We start from the raw sequence: 21,679 nt of genomic DNA, 5'->3' as shown, positions 1-21,679 counted from the left end.
TATGTTTAACATTATATGGCATACTTGGATATGTTTAACATTATATGGGCATACTTGGATATGTTTAACATTATATGGGCATACTTGGATATGTTTAACATTATATGGGCATACTTGGATATGTTTAACATTATATGGGCATACTTGGATATGTTTAACATTATATGGGCATACTTGGATATTTTTAACATTATATGGGCATACTTGGATATGTTTAACATTATATGGGCATACTTGGATATGTTTAACATTATATAGGCTTACTTGAGTATGGTAAACATTATATGGGCATACTTGGGTATGGTAAACATTATATGGGCATACTTTGATATCGTAGAAATTATATGGGCATACATGGTTATGTTTAACATTATATGGGCCTACTTGCGTATGTTTAACAAACACTTCCTATTTATGTGATTCAAATTTGATTATCATATACCCAAGGAGAGCATACAGTAAATACATGAAAAAAAAGCAACTATTTTTCTGTGTTTGTATTTCAGATCTCAAAACTGACTAACGAATATTACCATCTCATACCACATCAAGGCTTCACGTTTGAGAAAATTGCACCAATAAACAGCTATAAATCCCTTAAAGACCACATGAAGGTGCTTTCTGATCTCCTTGACCTGGAATGTGCCAGTAAAATGCTGTTGGCAGCTCAGTCAAAATTGTCTCGTAAGTATCGGGATGATGCAGTAAAGGATATTCCAAATATAAATATATAAGATGTTGATCTTTTCAGATATATTATCAGGGTTCCAGGGAAAAATGTTATCACATAGAATCATTATAAAAACTTTAACTTTGCTGCTGCACTTTCTGAAATCCCAAAACATCTTTAAGTTGGAAGTGTTGTTTCCTTCTGTACCGATCCTGTCCACACTAAATTGGTATTGAAATGATAAGGAAATGACTACATGTATAACAGACCTTGTTGATGTTTACAGAAATGAATCCTCTGGATTACGTACATCAGGCTGTTGGTTGTAAAATTGAGGCCCTCACAGAGGACAGTCCAGAAGCCCAGTACATCCTCAAATACATGTATGGGACATGTAAGTGTGTATATTCTTATAAATGTTAAGAGATCAATAAGACGGAGTTAGAAACAAGATAAGCTCTTTTAATATTTGTTATAAAAGCTGGTCTTGATAGGTGTTCAATTTTTTTTAACTGACATTTATTTGTTATAAAAGCTGGACTTGATAGGGGTACATATTTTTTTGCTATTATAGGTACAAGTGAAGTACAGGCCGTGTACAAGCTGAGCAGATCTGGTGAGGAAGAGCGATTGGCTGGTACAAACTTGGACAACCACAAATTGTTGTTCCATGGCAGCTCAACAGCGAACTTCCTCAGCATTCTACACAGAGGACTACAGGTGTCTCCGCCAGAGGTCCCATTCACAGGAAACCTGTTTGGGGAGGTACATAATCTCTAATAAAACTCTAGTTAACAACCGCTGAAGTCAACTACGTTTAAATCTTTTATAACTAAGTTGTGTCAGATATTTTTAAGATTGGAGATGTATAATTGGGGGGGGGGGAATCATTTTTATACGCCCGACAAAAGACGGGACATATTATGTTATCATATGTACAGCGGGCGGCCACATATGGTGTCCAGACCATAACTCCAGTACTACTCGACCCAGGCTCCCCATATTTGACACAAATGTACATCTTGATGAGCCGGAGTGTCGCATACAAAAATCATGCCCCTTACCCCGTATTTTCGGAGTTATTCCCCTTTGATGATTTTACTTGTCCGAACCATAACTCCAATACTGCTCGACCCAGGCTCTCCATACTTGACACAAATATACATATTGATGAGCCGGAGCATTACAACCTGTGAAACTACCCCCTTCCAAGTGTCAAATATTGCGTCGGGCGTATGTTGTGGCCCTCCAATGGGCCCTTGTATTATTTTGAGTTCAGAAGTTGATTGATTAGAAATACATAATTGTTACATTTTTCAATATAGGAAATGTATTTTATTTTACAGGGAGTATATTTTGCTGATTCCTTCTGCAAGAGCAAGGACTACTGTTACAACACAAACCCTGAATCCGACACTAAACTTTGTTTAGTTTGTGAGGTAGGTTCAGAAAATATTGTATTTTACCAGTTATTAATTATTACTTACCATTTACTTGCAGTGTAATGAATATAACTTATAAATGAAATATAAAAAGAGGCATAACCAAGCTCAACACCACTCTCATACAGAATGCATAGTTTCTTTTATCATTTTTTTAGCCTAGATATACTGGACGATTAATTGGACTTTGTTAATTAATTGTACAATGTTCAAGTTTTTTGTCAGCTTTGGTTGAGCTTAATTTCTCTCAAAGAAGTACATGTGCAGTCATAACCAAATCTGTAATATACTTAAATAGATGTATGGCCATCTCAACACATATAGAAGTATGGCAATCTCAACACATATAGATGTATGGCCATCTCAACACATAGAGTGATGACCAGCTCAAACACATATAGATTGTAGGCAATCTCAACACATATAGATGTATGGCCATCTCAACACAGATAGAAGTGTAGGCATCATCTCAACACATAAGTATGGGCCATCTCTAACACAGAGTAGATGTTATGGCAATCTCCAACACAAAGTAGATCGTATGGCCATCTCAACACAAGTAGAATGTATGGCAATCTCAACACAAATTAAGATTGTATGGCAATCTCAACACAAAGTAGAATGTATGGCCATCTCAACACAGATAGATGTATGGCCATCTCAACACATATAGAAGTATGGCAATCTCAACACATATAGATGTATGGCCATCTCAACACAGATAGATGTATGGCAATCTCAACACATATAGATGTATGGCAATCTCAACACAGATAGATGTATGGCCATCTCAACACAAGTAGATGTATGGCCATCTCAACACAGATAGATGTATGGCAATCTCAACACAAATAGATGTATGGCAATCTCAACACAAATATAAGTATGGCCATCTCAACACATATAGATGTATGGCCATCTCAACACAGTAGATGTATGGCAATCTCAACACATATAGAAGTATGGCAATCTCAACACCATAGATTGTATGGCATCTCACACATATAGATGTATGGCCATCTCAACACAGGTAGATGTATGGCCATCTCAACACAATAGATGTATGGCCATCTCAACACAATAGATGTATGGCCATCTCAACACAAATAGATGTATGGCCATCTCAACACAAGTAGATGTATGGCCATCTCAACACATATAGATGTATGGCCATCTCAACACAAGTAGATGTATGGCCATCTCAACACATATAGATGTATGGCCATCTCAACACAATAGATGTATGGCCATCTCAACACAAATATAAGTATGGCCATCTCAACACAAGTAGATGTATGACCATCTCAACACAAATAGATGTATGGCCATCTCAACACAAGTAGATGTATGGCCATCTCAACACAAGTAGATGTATGGTCATCTCAACACAAATAGATGTATGGCCATCTCAACACAAATAGATGTATGGCCATCTCAACACAGATAGATGTATGGCCATCTCAACACAAGTAGATGTATGGCCATCTCAACACAAATAGATGTATGGCCATCTCAACACAAATAGATGTATGGCAATCTCAACACATATAGATGTATGGCCATCTCAACACAGATAGATGTATGGCAATCTCAACACATAGATGTATGGCCATCTCAACACAGATAGATGTATGGCCATCTCAACACAAATAGATGTATGACCATCTCAACACATATAGATGTATGGCCATCTCAACACAAGTAGATGTATGGCCATCTCTACACAAATAGATGTATGGCAATCTCAACACATATAGATGTATGGCCATCTCAACACAAATAGATGTATGGCCATCTCAACACAGATAGATGTATGGCCATCTCAACACAGATAGATGTATGGCCATCTCAACACAAGTAGATGTATGGCCATCTCAACACAAGTAGATGTATGGCCATCTCAACACAAGTAGATGTATGACCATCTCAACACAAGTAGATGTATGACCATCTCAACACATATAGATGTATGGCCATCTCAACACATATAGATGTATGGCCATCTCAATACAAACAGATGTATGACCATCTCAACACAAATATAAGTATGGCCATCTCAACACAAGTATAGATGTATGGCCATCTCAACACAGATAGATGTATGACCATCTCAACGCAAATAGATGTATGGTCATCTCAACACATATAGATGTATGGCCATCTCAACACAAATAGATGTATGGCCATCTCAACACAAGTAGATGTATGGCCATCTCAACACAGATAGATGTATGGCCATCTCAATACAAACAGACGTATGGTCATCTCAACACAGATAGATATATGGCCATCTCAACACAAATAGATGTATGGCCATCTCAACACAAGTAGATGTATAGCCATCTCAACACATATAGAAGTATGGTCATCTCAACATAAATAGAAGTATGGCCATCTCAACACAAATAGAAGTATGGTCATCTCAACATAAATAGATGTATGGCCATCTCAACACAAGTAGATGTATGGCCATCTCAACACAAATAGATGTATGGCCATCTCAATACAAACAGATGTATGACCATCTCAACACAAATAGATGTATGACCATCTCAACACAAATAAATGTATGACCATCTCAACACAAATAGATTTATAGCCATCTCAACACATATAGAAGTATGGCCATCTCAACACAAATAGATGTATGGTCATCTCAACACATATAGATGTATAGCCATCTCTACACAAATAGAAGTATGGTCATCTCAACATAAATAGAAGTATGGTCATCTCAACACAAATAGATATATGGCCATCTCAACACAAATAAATGTATGACCATCTCAACACAAATAGAAGTATGGCTATCTCAACACAAATAGAAGTATGGTCATCTCAACACCAATAGAAATATGGCCATCTCAACACAAGCAGTTGTATGGCCATCTCAACACAAGTAGTTGTATGGCCATCTCTACACAAATAGAAGTATGACCATCTCTACACAAATAGAAGTATGGTCATCTCAACACCAATAGAAATATGGCCATCTCAACACAAGTAGTTGTATGGCCATAACACAAGTAGATTTATGGTCATCTCAACACAAATAAATGTATGACCATCTCAACACCAGTAGATGTATGGCAATCTCAACACATATAGATATATGGTCTGTATATGATATAAGGTTCACTGCTGACCGTTGACTAGTCTACTGTAACAGGTTTACTACCGACCGATGTCTGATGCGACTAGTCTACTGTAACAGGTTCACTACCGACCGGTGACCGATACGACTAGTCTACTGTAACAGGTTTACTACCGACCGATGACTGATGCAACCAGTCTACCGTAACAGGTTCACTACCGACCGATGACTGATGCGACCAGTCTACTGTAACGGGTTCACTACCGACCGATGACTGATGCGACCAGTCTACTGTAACAGGTTCACTACCGACCGATGACTGATGCGACTAGTCTACTGTAACAGGTTCACTACCGACCGATGACTGATGTGACCAGTCTACTGTAACAGGTTCACTACCGACCGATGACTGATGCGACCAGTCTACTGTAACAGGTTCACTACTGACCGATGACTGATGCGACCAGTCTACTGTAACAGGTTCACTACCGACCGATGACCGATACGACTAGCCTACTGTAACAGGTTCACTACTGACCGGTGACCGATACGACTAGTCTACTGTAACAGGTTCACTACCGACCGATGACCGATACGACTAGTCTACTGTAACAGGTTCACTACCGACCGGTGACTGATACGACTAGTCTACTGTAACAGGTTCACTACCGACCGGTGACCGATACGACTAGTCTACTGTAACAGGTTCACTACCGACCGGTGACCGATACGACTAGTCTACTGTAACAGGTTTACTACCGACCGGTGACTGATACGACTAGTCTACTGTAACAGGTTCACTACCGACCGATGTCTGATGCGACTAGTCTACTGTAACAGGTTCACTACCGACCGGTGACTGATACGACTAGTCTACTGTAACAGGTTCACTACCGACCGGTGACTGATATGACTAGTCTACTGTAACGGGTTCACTACCGACCGGTGACTGATGCGACTAGTCTACTGTAACAGGTTCACACGCCGATGACTGATGCGACCTAGTCTACTGTAACAGGTTTACTACCGACCGATGACTGATGCGACCAGTCTACTGTAACAGGTTTACTACCGACCGGTCTACTGTAACAGGTTCACTACCGACTGGTGACCGATACGACTAGTCTACTGTAACAGGTTCACTACTGACTGGTGACTGATACGACTAGTCTACTGTAACAGGTTTACTACCGACTGGTGACTGATGTGACCAGTCTACTGTAACGGGTTCACTACCGACTGATGACTGATGCGACCAGTCTACTGTAACAGGTTCACTACCGACCGGTGACTGATGTGACTAGTCTACTGTAACAGGTTCACTACCGACCGGTGACTGATGTGACTAGTCTACTGTAACAGGTTCACTACCGACTGATGACTGATGCGACTAGTCTACTGTAACAGGTTTACTACCGACCGGTCTACTGTAACAGGTTCACTACCGAACGATGACTGATGTGACTAGTCTACTGTAACGGGTTCACTACCGACTGATGACTGATGCGACCAGTCTACTGTAACAGGTTCACTACCGACTGGTGACCGATAAGACTAGTCTACCGTAACAGGTTCACTACCGACCGATGACTGATGCGACCAGTCTACTGTTACAGGTTCACTACCGACCGGTGTCCGATACGACTAGTCTTCTGTAACAGGTTCACTACCGACCGGTGACCGATACGACTAGTCTACTGTAACAGGTTCACTACCGACCGATGACTGATACGACTAGTCTACTGTAACAGGTTCACTACCGACCGGTGTCCGATACGACTAGTCTTCTGTAACAGGTTCACTACCGACCGGTGACCGATACGACTAGTCTACTGTAACAGGTTCACTACTGACTGGTGACTGATACGACTAGTCTACTGTAATGGGTTCACTACCGACCGGTGACTGATATGACTAGTCTACTGTAACGGGTTCACTACCGACCGGTGACTGATGCGACTAGTCTACTGTAACAGGTTCACTACTGACTGGTGACTGATACGACTAGTCTACTGTAACAGGTTTACTACCGACTGGTGACCGATACGACTAGTCTACTGTAACAGGTTCACTACCGACCGGTGACTGATGCGACTAGTCTACTGTAACGGGTTTACTACCGACCGGTGACTGATACGACTAGTCTAGTGTAATGGGCTGACTAGTAGTCTATGGCAAGCCGTTTGGGTTTTTACCTATTGAAATGAAGATATCTCTATTTAATTAAAGATATCTCTATTTAATTAAAGATATCTCTATTTAATTAAAGATATCTCTATTTAAAATGAAGATATCTCTATTTAAAATGAAGATATCTCTATTTAATTAGAGATATCTGTAATTTAAATAAAGATATCTCTATTTAAATAAAGATATGTCTAATTTAAATACAGATATCTCTATTTCTACTGAAAATAGAGATATCTTCTTTTAAATTACAGATATCTCTATTTCAAATTCAGATATCTCTATTTGAATTTATTTTAAATAGAGATATCTTTAATTGTTTTTCCAATTAAAGATATCTTTATTTTAAATAGAGATATCTCTATTTGAATTAATGATATCCCTATTTTAAATAGAGATATCTTTAATTTTGTTTAAATAGAGATGTCTTCATTTTAAATACAGATATCTCTAATTCAAATACAGATATCTCTAATTCAATTAAAGATATCTGTATTTACACGTGTTTGCTCAGTGCGAAGATTAATATTGAAACACAAAGAAAATAATGATTACTCCCTAATCCTGATCAGTGTTAACGAAACGCTTGTAATTAAATTGGACTATCCGGATCCCATATGCATGCATGAGAGATGTAGGTCTAAACCGATAAACTTGCTACTTGGAGGGGATTTCTAAAGAACAGAACATGGCAACTGTTCTACGGGAAATAGAGCGAACTGTTGCGGCTATACGCAGTACCATTGAAAGCAGCACACGGTCTGCATTTCCCGCCATTTTGCGTCACTACTGCTTTACTTCCGTCGTGCGCAAAAGGGAGAATCAAGGGAGCAGTCGTTTTTCCTATTTGATGGTTAAATACAGATATCTCTATTTCATGTCAAATAAAGATATCTTTAATTCAAATAGAGATATCTGTATTTAAAATAAAGATATCTGTATTTCTACAACAATTAGAGATATCTGTATTTGAAATAGAGATATCTTTAATTGAATTAGAGATATCTGTATTTGAATTAGAGATATCTGTATTTGAATTAGAGATATCTGTATTTGAATTAAAGATATCTTTATTTACAATGAAATGCAGATATCTCTAATTGAAATAAAGATATCTTTAATTGAATTAGAGATATCTGTATTTGAATTAGAGATATCTCTATTTCGTGTTTAATTAGAGATATCTGTATTTTAAATAGAGATATCTCTAATTCAAATACAGATATCTCTAATTCAATTAAAGATATCTCTATTTAAATTAAAGATATCTCTATTTGAATTAAAGATATCTTTAATTTTCATATTAATAATGATATCTTTATTTTGAATACAGATATCTGTATTTAATTGGTAAAAACCCAAATGGCTTGCCATAGTAGTCTACTGTAACGGGCTCACTAAAACAAACTTCCAATTTGAAGGATAGGTAAAATGTTGTTATATACTTATGAATGTGTCTTGATTCTGTAGGTTGCCCTGGGCAAAGTACAAGAGAAAACTGCAACCTTCCAAGATCTAAAAGATACCGACTTTAACAGCAAGCATATCATTGGAAAGAAAGGTCCCGACCCTGTCTTTGATGTAGCACTGCCATATGGTAAGTTTTTGTATGGCCTGCATGTGTCTGCAAAATTGTAAGATTCCCCTTTCAACAATTCCTTGAGGGAAATCTAGGGATCAGGATCGACCTGTATGTATATAAAACCCAAAACCACTTTCTTTTGTTCAAGTTTGCATGCTTATCAACTTGTTGCTAAACTGAAATCACTTATTAATTTGATGCCCTCGTCCTAATGCCCTCATTTTCAAGCTGATTGTTATGAATCAAACACTTGTTCACAACCATCACCTCTTGTATAAAGCTCTTGATGGGTCTTTCTCAGATTCTGTATGTCTTGTTATCAAATGTAGTAAAGAAAAGATCAGTATAATGGTGGGTGCCAACATCCCTCTGGAAACTCTTGTTTGCTTAACAGAATTAAATTCTTGTTCTATCTTTCTCTTCCTGTAATCAGTTTTTTTAAGAATATGCTATTGGTTTGCAGGACCTAAAATTCCACTAGGAATGCAGAAGAATATTCCGACAGATCAAGAAAGAAGATGGTCGTATTGTGAATACAGTGAATATGTCATCCAAGACCCTTCTCAAATCTGTCTGCGTTATCTGGTACAGTTCACGAAGGCAATGCCTAAGAAAAATAACTTTTCACCTTTACCTCTCATGAACTTCACATAGAGGAGAGGAAAGAACTGTATATCACCATCAAAGACAAAGGCAACCCAGTTGTTTGAGGTGCTGCTACGCTCGTTCAGTACTCCTCTTCATTCAGAAATGTGTACTTAACCTGATGGATTGCTGTTGGAATATTTAGTGCTAAATCATGTTTTAACTCCTTACAGACTGAAGGATTAAGAAGAACAATTTTATTAGATGTAGGGCTATTCCAGAAATACATAAATTGGGGTGGTGGTGCAGGGGGGTACTTTTTGTGACCATTACTAACCACAATCAGGTTCTCCTGGTGTTACTGTACAAATGGTAACACAGATTTAGTACCCTTCACCACATATTACCAATCATAATAAGTGCCTCACTGCCCATCATGTACTCATATCTGGAATTGTTCTTACCAAACGTCAGTGAGGGTCTAATTCGAGAAATACAATACAATAAAATATGTTTATTACCAGAATCTGTTTTATAACAAAGTCTGTATACAGTAAATTATCTGTGGGTTTGGAAGATTGTCCATTATTTTGGTATTGATATAAACATGTTTTAATGTATGCAGATAATTGTGTATGAATTCTCAGATGTGCAGCTTCAAAATAATATTGGTATTACTGGAGAATGATTTGAATAATGTATGTAGGTTGTATAGTGTTTGTGTAAGGGTCCAAAGCCATGGTATACTTGTATCTGTTGGCAGATGTTCAGTGCATGTATAGATGGATGATGCAAACAAGAATCAAATTCATTGTAACATATATATACATATAAGAAATATTTATTGTTGACTAAATCTAAAAGGAAGAATTGCATTTCATCCTAGATATTTTCAAAAATAATGCTTGTACCAAACATACAGAATAGAACTACATTGGAATTCAATATCTAAAGAAAAATCCTTAGAATGATTTTATTTTCAGTTTACAACCTAATTAGCTAAGAAGACTTTGAACAACTGTTAAATTGGCCCTTTGTTACTTCAGTAAACTAAAATTTCTAGCTTGATATACACATGTCTTGTGGGTATTGTTATATCATTTAAATTTTCCTTGTTATTCTATCACATTTATGTTGTTCAAACTGCATGAACTAGTATATTTCTCTTTGAATATATAGCTTTTTGGAATTAAATATAGAAGTTATCTAAAATCTGTGAGTGTAATTTTATTTCTTTGATATACTTATAATGTTATAAGTTAAAAGCATAACTATTCTCACAGATGAGTTTGCATGTTGTGATTGTTGTATCGTCAGGTTAATGTGTGTTGACTTGAATATTTTTAATGCAATAGATATCTTCTACTCTATACAATGGGTTTGCTGGCTAGACCATTTTCTTGTTAAACAATTATATTTTTTAAAACTTTATATGATTATTTCTAAGGTTGCAATTAATTGATGTAAGTTTATTTTAAAGTCTCTGCAATTTCAATAATTATATGCATACAGAATGTGTAAAATCTTTGGAGAAGGGTATTTTTTTTGTGAAAAATGAATTGCTTTGGTTTTGAACATTTTTGTATTTTACAAAACCACTACTTAACAGCATTGAAACAATAAATAGTAACTCCGAAACTACTTTTAAGATGAAATTTTGTATCATGATACATGTTTCGAGTACCAGATATTCCATGATGGTACACAGATTATGTTCAAACTGATTTCATCCTCACCACCAATATTAATTAATAATATCAAAAGTTTGATTTATTGATAGTTATTACTTCTTAATACGTGTTTGGATTAAATTGTAAGCATATTTTGGATTCCATAAGTGCTGTGTAAACTTGTTCAGGTTTAAGCTCCATGAGTGCTGTGAGAATTGGTAGATCTAGAAATAAATGGAGATTGTTTTAAAAACAGATTGGTTTAGATGTAGATTTAAGCTCACATTTCTCATGTAAGCTATTGCTTACATTCTTTATCTGTTAACATTTAACACTTAATTCATACTTGAGAATTCTACTTTACTAATTAATGGAAAACTTAATTGAAATGATCAGAACAAAGTCCAGACCCATTCCTGTTATTTTAAGCCGATTTGAAATCCAATTTGGCTTCCATGACAGCCATGAAGAAAGAAGAATTTTGAATTTTAAAAAGCAAAAATTCAATTTAATCATTTTAATGGAAATAGTTACTGTATAGCCCAGATCATAAATTGCCATTAAAAAGCTGATTTGAAATCCAATATTGCTACAAAAGCAGATATCATGAAAATATATTTTTTTAAATCTAAACTGAAATTCTGTCAAATCCAGAACAGTTGAAACTAATAGTGGGAATGATAATGGTCCTGATCGGTTTGAGCAGATTTTAAAGTTTGAATATCTTTTGTATTGTCTGAAAGGATGTCATCTAGTGATTGTAGCATGGGCAGTTTTGTTTTCTGCCATGAAGGTTTCTGTTCAACGACTATTGAATAGAGAATTAGGTTCTGCACAATTTCGGGTCCCATGGGTGGATCAACCTTGGCTTTCCTACAATGGTTCAGTATTGAAAGTGTGAGGGGTTACTCAGAGGTCTGACAGTAACATGTATATTTGAAAACAAATCTGTTTAATCACTTGATAAACAGTACAGGGTTTTGCCAAGCAATTTTGGCTTGACAATTCTGCATACATATAGTAATATATTACAGTGTGTACTTGCACATTTTAATGCGTGTCCTATCATAGGACAAAACTTAGGAAAGTATGTACAATATATTTCAAGCATAATGCTGGTTCTGCATCTGGAGTAATAGTGCTACAAGTTCGAGATATGTACATGTAAACTCTGCATGATCATTACTTACCAAATCAAACGTGACAATTCATCTTACAAAAATAATAAGCAGTTTATTAGTATTCAGTTTTTTCTTACATCATCACAAAGGAAGGCCTTGTATATTATGTATTAATGGACTATTGACATTGTGAAGTTCCAGGCCTCATTAACCCAAATAAACACACCATCATACTACATATTACTTGCAGTTACTGTAAAGTCCTACCAAAATCAGATCAGTTTGATGCGAATGTTCACAAGCATGTTTGATGTGAAGAAGAGAGCAATTTAATTGGCTTGGAGCTTGTAGCATTTATAAACAAAGTTTGTACTCAGGAACAGAAGTTAAAAATAGATCACATTCATGTCTCCCCCATGTGACCTTGACCTTGTAGATAACATCAATTGTTCTGCCCATAAGCCGAGCTGTAGATAATGCCCAAGATCTTTGTTTAAATATTCGTAGTAGCTTTAGCTTCTGTGTTTCAGCTATATTTCACTGTGACTGCTTCGGTATATGTGAACTGGTATGTAAACTGCATTGTTCTGTGCTAATCTCCATGTTTTAAGGTATTTGTCCAGTTTTGCCTTTCATGTCATTCATATTTCAATACAAAGACAGGCAAATAAAGAAAAAGAAATTGTAATACTAAATGGTGAAATAATTAGTTCTTCTGGCATTCAGATTGATGTAACTTCATCTATCAAAGGACAACATGCTCTAGATCTAGTCCATCACATTTCCTGACTAATTGATTGCCATATCTGCCAGGTATTTATTCTGGAAACACATTACAAGTAGTAGGATGATCTGTAACTGAACATTGTAAGTAAGAATCTATCAGATATGTATTTTGTAATAATGGTATAATTAAAATTGTCACTAAACTACAGTTGTTTTGTTATTTTTAGGTCATCCGAGACAAAGTCTCAAGTGACCTATTGCAATCACCTTTCGCCCTTTGACATGCACTGTCTGTTTGTAAACAATTTACGTTTTTTTACTTTTCAATCACTGAGAGGTATAGGGTCTTCATATTAGGCCAGTAGCATTCTGGGAAGAAGAGCTACAAAGTTTGTGAAATGAATGGTCTTGGCCTACCTTCAAAGGTCACAGAGGTCAAATGTGTTATTATGTGTAGATGACTTCTCATTAAAGGGGCCGTGGTGGCCCAGTGGTTAAGGTGTCTCAACAGAAACGAAGTCTCAAGTGACCTATTGTGATCGCCTTTCGTCCAGCATCTTCCGTTGCAAACAATTTACATTTTCGACTTCTCAATAACCAATAGGCCCAGGGTCAAGGCAACACAGTATCTAAGAGGCCCAGAGTCATGATATTAGGCAAGAAGCTTGCTGGGATGAAAGGCTTCCAATGTTGTTCAAAAGATTGATCAGTGTATCCAGTTGACCCTTGACTTTAAGCAATTTCAGAAGTCAAATCACCTTTCAGAAATATGAAGGGTCAAAACATGTCAAATGGACATGCTCCTTCAAACTCAGGAGTCAAATCTGATTTTGGAGAGTCAAAAACATACTCTCAAGGGTCTACTGGATGCCCTGTTGACCTTTATGTACTCCAAGGTCACAGAGGTCAAATGTGTTAAAGTATTTAAACTTCTCAATAAACAAGAGGCCCAGGGTCATGATAATTATTGGGACAGTGAAATGCTTTGATAACAGAATGGAAAGTTGGTTCAATTGAATGACCTTGGCCTACCTTCAAGGTCACACTGGTTAAATGTGTTGAGTTCTTAATCAAAAAACAAACTTGTCGGTATGTATTTCAGAAAGCAGGTGACCATTAAAGATTACAGGCTTCTTGTTTAGTATGGGTCCTGGTTGTGGATGCCACATCAGGTGTCGAATGGCTACTGGGGTCATTTTGAATTTTTGGCCAACCATAATTAGAATTTTGTCAGTAATCTGTTTGTCCCACAAGCAATTCTTCCTTAACTTCACTTACTGAGAGATTCGCAACAGTTAAAATGAATGCCAATGAATGACCTTGACCTTCATTCAAGGTCACAGGGGTCAAATATGCTAAAACTTTAGAACGACTTCTCATTGACAAGGAAGCCTAGAATCCTGATATTGGGCATGACTTTGACCTTCATTTACGGCCACCAGGCTCAAATATGCTAAGACCAACACACATAGAAACGATGTATTTTGCCTGTATCATGCTGGAGTGAACACATTGACCTAATATTCAAGGTCACAGGAATCAAATCTACCAAAATATATAAAAATTCAGGTGACCGTTAAGGCCCATCGGCCTCTTGTTTAAAAAGAATTCACTTTCATTCATATTCATTGCCAAGGGTGAAATGTTACAACACTTACATGACTTACAATATTTGGTAAGAAATTCCTTGGGGATGCAAAGTTTGCAAAAAGAGATTACTTTAAAGTAAATTTGTCATAACACTCGAATCATGATATTCGGCTTGCTACTTCCTTGGTTGAAGCCCCAAAACAGTCTTGAAAGATAACCTTGACATATTCAAGGTCACAGAAATCATGTTTATCTGTTCTGCCCGTCAACAGCCAAGGTGACTTTGAGGCAGGGTCTCCTTGTAGTAGTTAGTGACTACCTCACTGAACAACATACGAGAAACACAAACCAACATGGGTAGGTAGTGTTGACCATGCATCTGGGATCTCCACCTGAGATGTGGTTGGCACTCTAACCAACTTAGCTATAAGAGTCAAAATAAAATATTAACTGAAAATGCATAGTTCATGATATTTAGTGTGCTGAAATTACCTTAATCGTCTTTCAAGGTCAGGCAGGTCAAATTGTGTTAAAATATCGAAATGTCTCGAGTCTTTACATTGGGCTAGTAGGATGAAAGTATTAAGTGCTCTCAACTTGGCATAAACGACCCTTGCACAGAATTTAAATCAGGGATAATTATCCAATGTTAATTCAATTATTTCTTTGCCGAGAAGTCACTGCTTATGGTATTTTACTCTTTAGAATAAAATAGGGCATTATATTAGAATCTGCATCATGCTTTTAACAATGAAACTTGCATGAATAAATTCATTGTGAAGAACACATAAACAATACCATGCAGGAACAATGTGTCCCCTGCTGCAGTAACTAAAAGCAGTTGTCTTTTTAAAGGAAGTCCATTACAGAACAGTTTGACATTTATTTATTCACAAAACCATAAATACATATATAATTTTATACATAATCATTTCATAAATCCTCATGAACAAAGCCATCCTGGAAGATTATATATATGAAATAATATGAGTTATTTGCTATGACAAACATTAAAATACAGTTACATGTTTGATATCGACGAAAATGTATTGATCAGTAATATTCAACTACAAAATGTATATTGTAACTAAACTTTTGTTAAATCATTATACTTCTTGTTTAATCTATGTTGAAATTGGGCAGCCTCATCATGTACGTCTATACATGTTCAGCCAAAAGAATTGTCCCTTATAAACACCTGAAATAAATGTTACTGTTTATAACTCCACAGAGTAAATTGTCTTCAACACAATAGATTCAATATCATATCTTTTATGAATTAAAACTCAACTTTTTAACTATTACACATGCATTTAGTTCAGGAATGTACATCAGATGTATATTTCTGCTATATTTAACAAGAGTGCAATGGGGCGGAATAATTAATGCCAGTCGGATGACATATAGCATTATATACTCTCTGGTATTGAAATCAGATTCCCATCACCTTATGAGTGGTATAGGTGGCATGTTTGATCCTCATCTCTCACTACAAAGTCAATGTTAATTTTCAAACAGTTTGAGGAATACCAGGGATCAAAAGTTACTGAAGTAGGTTCCAACTCATTTAACACAACTTGATATCATGATTATAAAGCCTACCAATTTTCAAAGAAATTGGTTGAAAATTGGTAGGCTTTATGAAAAAAATACAGAAACAAACAAAGGGCAATAACTTTTACTAAAATAGTTGAATAAAATTAAATGCTTTTCAGGGAAACCTAACTACATACCCGGTATATATGTTTTTATCATAGCTGTAAATCCTACGTTTCAAAGAAATTGGTTGAAAAATGTAGATCTTCAGAAAAAAACATCAAGGGCATAATAACCAATCAAGGGCATAATCTTCAGTATTGATAGAGTCTGAAAAATTGAGAAATACTGATAACAGGGCAAAAACAGTCAAATCAAAATTAAGTCCCTTCAGGGAAACACAAGAAGACTATACATCATTAAAATACATTCCAAGTTTCAAAAATGTTAGTCAATAAATGTAGGATATGCTCTGGAGAAACAAAAGTTTATGATGGACATGGGAATTTGGACGCACAGCGCCATACCATAATACCCCCTGTCAAATTTGACAGGCGTATTAAAAGACCAGCTTTTCTTTATGAATATTTATGAGAACTGTAAAGATGTTGACATGTAACAAGTATAATGGCTTTAAATCAATAATGGTCATCGTTCTTGTGATGTGCTCGTCGTTGAATTGGTTTTTATGTGCTTGAATATTCCACAACTAAAGAAGCGGCAACCTCCAAGTAGAATCAAGGCTACAATCAAAGCACAACTTATTAAAGAAATGTCATAAAAATATACAATTTTGTAGTTTTAATGTTTCATATAAAAAAAAACTTATTTCCTATTATCCTAATTTTCTTATTTTACTTGGCAAGACTTCAGATCAAGTTTAAATTTTGCTGTCTGATGATATATTGCTACAGCTATCTTGAGTAATAATATGATGTATTAAGATTCCGTACAACAGGTTTGGGAAATGTTATAATTACATGAACAAGATAGTGACCCAATTAAATTACCTGATGACATTCCTAAACACAGAATATTCCATAGCACTGCTTCACGTCCTTTGTAAACACCCATCTTTTTTCTGTAATGATACAGGATATACCCTGCTGCACCAATAGGCACTGCTGTCCCTATAACTCTACATTCTAAACAGTCCTGATTTGCCACAAGTTTGGGGTCTAAACTGGAGTCGCCTTTCCAACTCTGGTAATCATGAGAAGAATCTTCTCTCTTCATCCCGAATATTCGTCGTATTCGATCCATCTAGATTATTTAAAAAAAAGTTGTCATTTAACTACATTTAAAGCCAACCAAGATGCAATAAAATATTTTGTTCCAACAAGGCAATTCAGGCAATCACACAGCCCGAAACAGGTCGTAGGTCAAAGTGCAAAATGTAGGTCTGAATGACCTACTTTTGGTACATAACACATCGCCTCACCTGGTAGGTGAACCCATTCAAGTATTGTACATGTAGAAGATATAGTGACAAGACAATTTATTCTTTGATCGTACAGTAGGTTAAAGGTCAAAATGTAGGTCAGAATGGCGTAATTTTAGTACACCCTCTCCAGCTGCGAGGTACATATCAAATGTGATCTGACCTTTGACCAATGACCTGCTAAAACATACAAGATTTGACCTTAGCTCTTTTACTTGATGACATTGACCTTTGACCCAATAGATAAACAAATTGTATCTAGAATCTAGTTTCATATTGTGGTTAGAATTATTTACTATTAAATAAGAAATGCATTCCAACAAAGTCTAACATAGGGTCAAACATTAGGTATAAACTATAGGCCAGATCCGTAACAAATCCTAGCAGAGACATATAGAACCTATCTATATTATGTCTCTGATCCTAGTAAGCAGTCTTTGACTTCAAATGGACTTCACTTCAAAGCTGGTTACTGTACTGAAAGAGTTTCATGTGAGGTGCGCTTTGACATCCCTCTGAATCAAATGGTCAATAAATTCACTGATGTGACAATGAGTTTCGACCATTGTTAGCCTATGAATCTGCTATTTTCATTAAGTTCTACACATACCAAAAATTACAAATGTTACAGGCACTGTTGTCCAGTCAAAGGGAGGCAATCCGACTGTACCACGGAAACCACTCGGGAATCTTCGGCACTTTACGTTTTCTCAGTACGGTCTCGCACACCCACATTCGTAGTTCACCCACTCTGCCTATAGGCCTAGTCAGTCGAAGTCGGTGTATCAAGGGAGTCTTACGTGTCATCGTTATTTCAACAACACGAGGTGTACACAACATGAGTGTAAAAACAGCAGCATATGGATCATGGACATCGCCCATTACCAGCAAAATTGTCACAGAGAGCACTGTCCAGCTCTTGGAAGTTCGGACAGACACCAAACATCCAAGTACGTAATCTAAGCTACTTTCATTTTGTCAGGGTATAGACCTAGGGATTAGGAGCTCCGTTTTTATTATGATCTTAATGGTATACCTGAAAATATCCGATGAACCGACAAACAAATATTTCTACAATGATCATATAAAATTTTAACAGCTTAATTAAATTTAATTAAATTAAATTGTACATATAAAGCTGATCAGTTTACTCAGTACATAAATTAATGTTTGAATACAACTGTGACAGTCTCGATTTTGTGACACAACTTTTTATTTATAAGAATCAAACAAATTGTTTAATTGTTACTCGCATCTTTTAATTTTTTTTCTTTTACATAGAGATCTATTTCATGCTTTTTTAATTTTCGAAAAGTGATTTCAAAAGCCAGTAAAGATCAAAGAAAATTATCTCAAAATAAAAACTGTTAATCCCTAAAATCTAAGGCAGGATAAACAACATAAATATTTATTATTCTTTGCCTAGTCTATATGACATCACTACATATGGCAATCAATATACATATGTATATGAAAATATTAAGATATTTAAGTTATTTACTTATCTTAATGTTTATGAAAATATTAAGATATTTAAGTTATTTACTTATCTTAATGTTTATAGATTAAATACAATGAAAGTGAAAGTGTCACATGTTGAATCATATCAGATTTTGAGAAGGGTAAATTAGTAAAATATGTAACGTCTGCTCTCCATGAACACGGGACGTGAAAGTTCTTTTTGGGATGGTTGTGGTGTGATAAACATAATTCAACACTGGATATAAAGTTTACTTATATTTATTAATCCACAGGAAAATCCCGAAGGTACAATACAATCCAATGAAGTTTCATCCATCTTCCACACTATCGCCGGCGCATTCACACTTAACAGTTCACACACATTTAAACAAAACTAAGTCCTCACATCCTAAATATGTACTATTATTTAATGTTGGAATCTGCGTATTTTATCTCCAATATCATAACACATTTTGGTCATGAATATAGCTACCGTTTTCCGTGCCGCACTGAACGATTGGTAAACTTTGTAAACAAGTTTACCGAGTTAATTCGAATTATTACTGAGTTCGAATTGAATATTGTTTCCAGTATATGTCCTTTGAAAAACATTAATTTTCACTTATCTTAAAGTAAATCCAGAGTTTACAATTAAATGTGACAAAGTTACTAGCATCCGTGTAAAGAATATAAATTCCACTTTCCAAGCTTGGATATCCGAGAATCGGAGCAGATATGTCGTTATTCCAGTTCGTTGAATGCGAACATACACTGAGCATTCCTTAGTCCATAATTTGACCACTTAAACACCTTTTCCTGGCGAGGTCACGCAGACATTTCGCTATTAGTGCGAAACCAAACATGAATTTCCGATAATTTGACGCAATTCCGAGATCTAACGCTCTATAGCTGTAACTCGGTAATATACAAAACTGGAGCAACATCGCTTCAACTGCCGCGATTTTCGAAGGAGTTCCATTGCTATCCTGAGAAACCACCTGTCCTAGGATCTAAACTTCATTGTACAAGAAGTTGCATTATTCGCCTTAAATTTCGCGCGATATCAAGGCTACCAAACAGCGGTCAAACTATACCAAAACTGTTTAAAATCCTTCGCGTACACAATTATTGTCCAGATGAAGCACTACGTATATATATAGTATTATATGCACTAGCTTCCACTTAGCGCCTACTCCATCCTGGAACACATGATTGGCACTATTCAAAGTCCAAAATCATCTACATGTACAAATATCATCCTCACTAGCTGAGACGTAACGAACGCGGACTTGGCTCAATCTGACATCGATGAAAAGAGTCAAATTAACAAATACCAGCGAATTAAACCACAGCTCCACTGAATGCGACCAAATATCATCTATACGACCAAATACGTGTAGGATACACATCATCTGCTATGTTAACACATATTCTCCAGGAATTCTTCATTTTCTATACCAAAACCACGAGCTAAAACTTGTCTCTTCAATTCCACATTTTCACAATTTCTGAATAATGCACATTTCTCCATGACATAAGTAGTTTCAAATCGCGTGCGAAACGGTACTAACACAGGGCGTTCTTCTGGTGTTACATTTTATTCGATGATACGCCAAAAGATGTTTCCATCATGGAATTACTCCTGGCCCCAGAGTCTAATTTCCAATTAAGTTAACGGCTATTTTGCTATCAACTTCATATCCGCGTTGCTTCGAACATCACGAATTTAGCTTTTACATCTTCCTGTCTGCGACTTTGCGCGGAAGATTTTAAACTTTTCCACTTTCTCCCAATGTCTGTTTTAGCACCACCGTTCGCTTTCCCCGTATGGTCGACCCCATCAACCTTACTGTTTTAGGTCCAGAAATTGGCGATACTTGACTTTGGTTATTCCCTGAATTGAGCCTTCCCGAATCTAGGACTGACACACGATACACTGATCAAGTTCCTGCTTATTTTACTACTTATTCTGAGAGTCGTCACAATCTATGAACGATCATAGTTTCCTAAATGGTCAAAAACATGTGTCTAAAATGCTTAATCATTTTATTTAGCAATCCGAAAGTTCTTTGACACCGTCACAGCTTTTATAACCGTTATTCGACAATATTTTGATGATTTTTAAATGTACTCACGGTTCATTGGATAACATTTCCTATACATGTCCTGTATATATCCTGTATATAATCCCGGAAAATTGTCGGATTTTAACTTCCAAGTAGCGAAAATATTCACTTTTAATTTCCTAAATACTTCTCCGTTAGGCACTATTAACGCGAGAAAACACAACGAGTTAACTTCCATAGTAACTCGGAAACCACTAGAAAAATCCTCAGCTTCCCGAGGGTAAATATCCTCCGAAAATCCCAGACCTATGTCCTGCATCATATCCCGAGTAAATAGATTTTTCAATATAACTTCAATATAATAGAGAACACAACTGCTAAACACACAGTCAAAACGTTCCATTACTCAACATTTCTTTGTGAAACACACAACTATATGATGTGGGTAGCGGAGATAAATCCACAAGCTCGAGGCAAGCACTTCTAGGGTTAAAATCCATTTCCGAAC

General features: G+C 36.2%; 3 protein-coding genes across 4 annotated transcripts in view; 2 read left to right on the top strand and 1 right to left on the bottom strand.

Moving 5' to 3' along the window:
* Positions 1-13,281, top strand: part of LOC117323989 (poly [ADP-ribose] polymerase tankyrase-like) — a 48,347-nt gene extending 35,066 nt beyond the window's left edge. The window contains exons 46-51 of the mRNA XM_033879565.1: positions 507-684; positions 957-1,064; positions 1,245-1,435; positions 2,017-2,109; positions 8,864-8,990; positions 9,439-13,281. Of these exons, the coding sequence (XP_033735456.1) occupies positions 507-684; positions 957-1,064; positions 1,245-1,435; positions 2,017-2,109; positions 8,864-8,990; positions 9,439-9,629 (888 nt within the window). The 3' untranslated portion in view covers positions 9,630-13,281. The remainder of the gene's footprint in view (positions 1-506; positions 685-956; positions 1,065-1,244; positions 1,436-2,016; positions 2,110-8,863; positions 8,991-9,438) is intronic.
* A 2,254-nt stretch (positions 13,282-15,535) lies between these two features.
* LOC117323988 lies at positions 15,536-18,323 on the bottom strand. 2 transcript variants are annotated; one of them, XR_004531880.1, is made up of 3 exons: positions 18,255-18,323; positions 17,214-17,466; positions 15,536-16,946 (listed from the first exon to the last, which is right to left on the bottom strand). XR_004531880.1 is itself a non-coding variant. In XM_033879564.1 (2 exons), the coding sequence occupies exons 1-2, from the start codon at positions 17,464-17,466 to the stop codon at positions 16,852-16,854; spliced, it is 348 nt and encodes a 115-aa protein (XP_033735455.1). In that variant the 5' UTR covers positions 17,467-18,247; the 3' UTR covers positions 15,536-16,851. The 2 variants fall into 2 exon arrangements, 1 of the variants encoding a protein (XP_033735455.1); XM_033879564.1 differs by lacking the exon at positions 18,255-18,323 and having other exon boundaries at positions 17,214-18,247.
* LOC117323987 overlaps positions 18,267-21,679 on the top strand; it is a 43,945-nt gene continuing 40,532 nt past the window's right edge. The window contains exon 1 of the mRNA XM_033879563.1: positions 18,267-18,594. Coding sequence (XP_033735454.1) covers positions 18,267-18,594 — 328 coding nt within the window. The remainder of the gene's footprint in view (positions 18,595-21,679) is intronic.

Source organism: Pecten maximus, chromosome 3 (genome assembly GCF_902652985.1).
Source record: "Pecten maximus chromosome 3, xPecMax1.1, whole genome shotgun sequence".
In the NCBI taxonomy this organism is placed as follows: Eukaryota; Metazoa; Mollusca; class Bivalvia; order Pectinida; family Pectinidae; genus Pecten; species Pecten maximus.
Note: the sequence above shows the minus strand (reverse complement) of the source record. Positions and strands in the feature narration are given on the sequence as shown.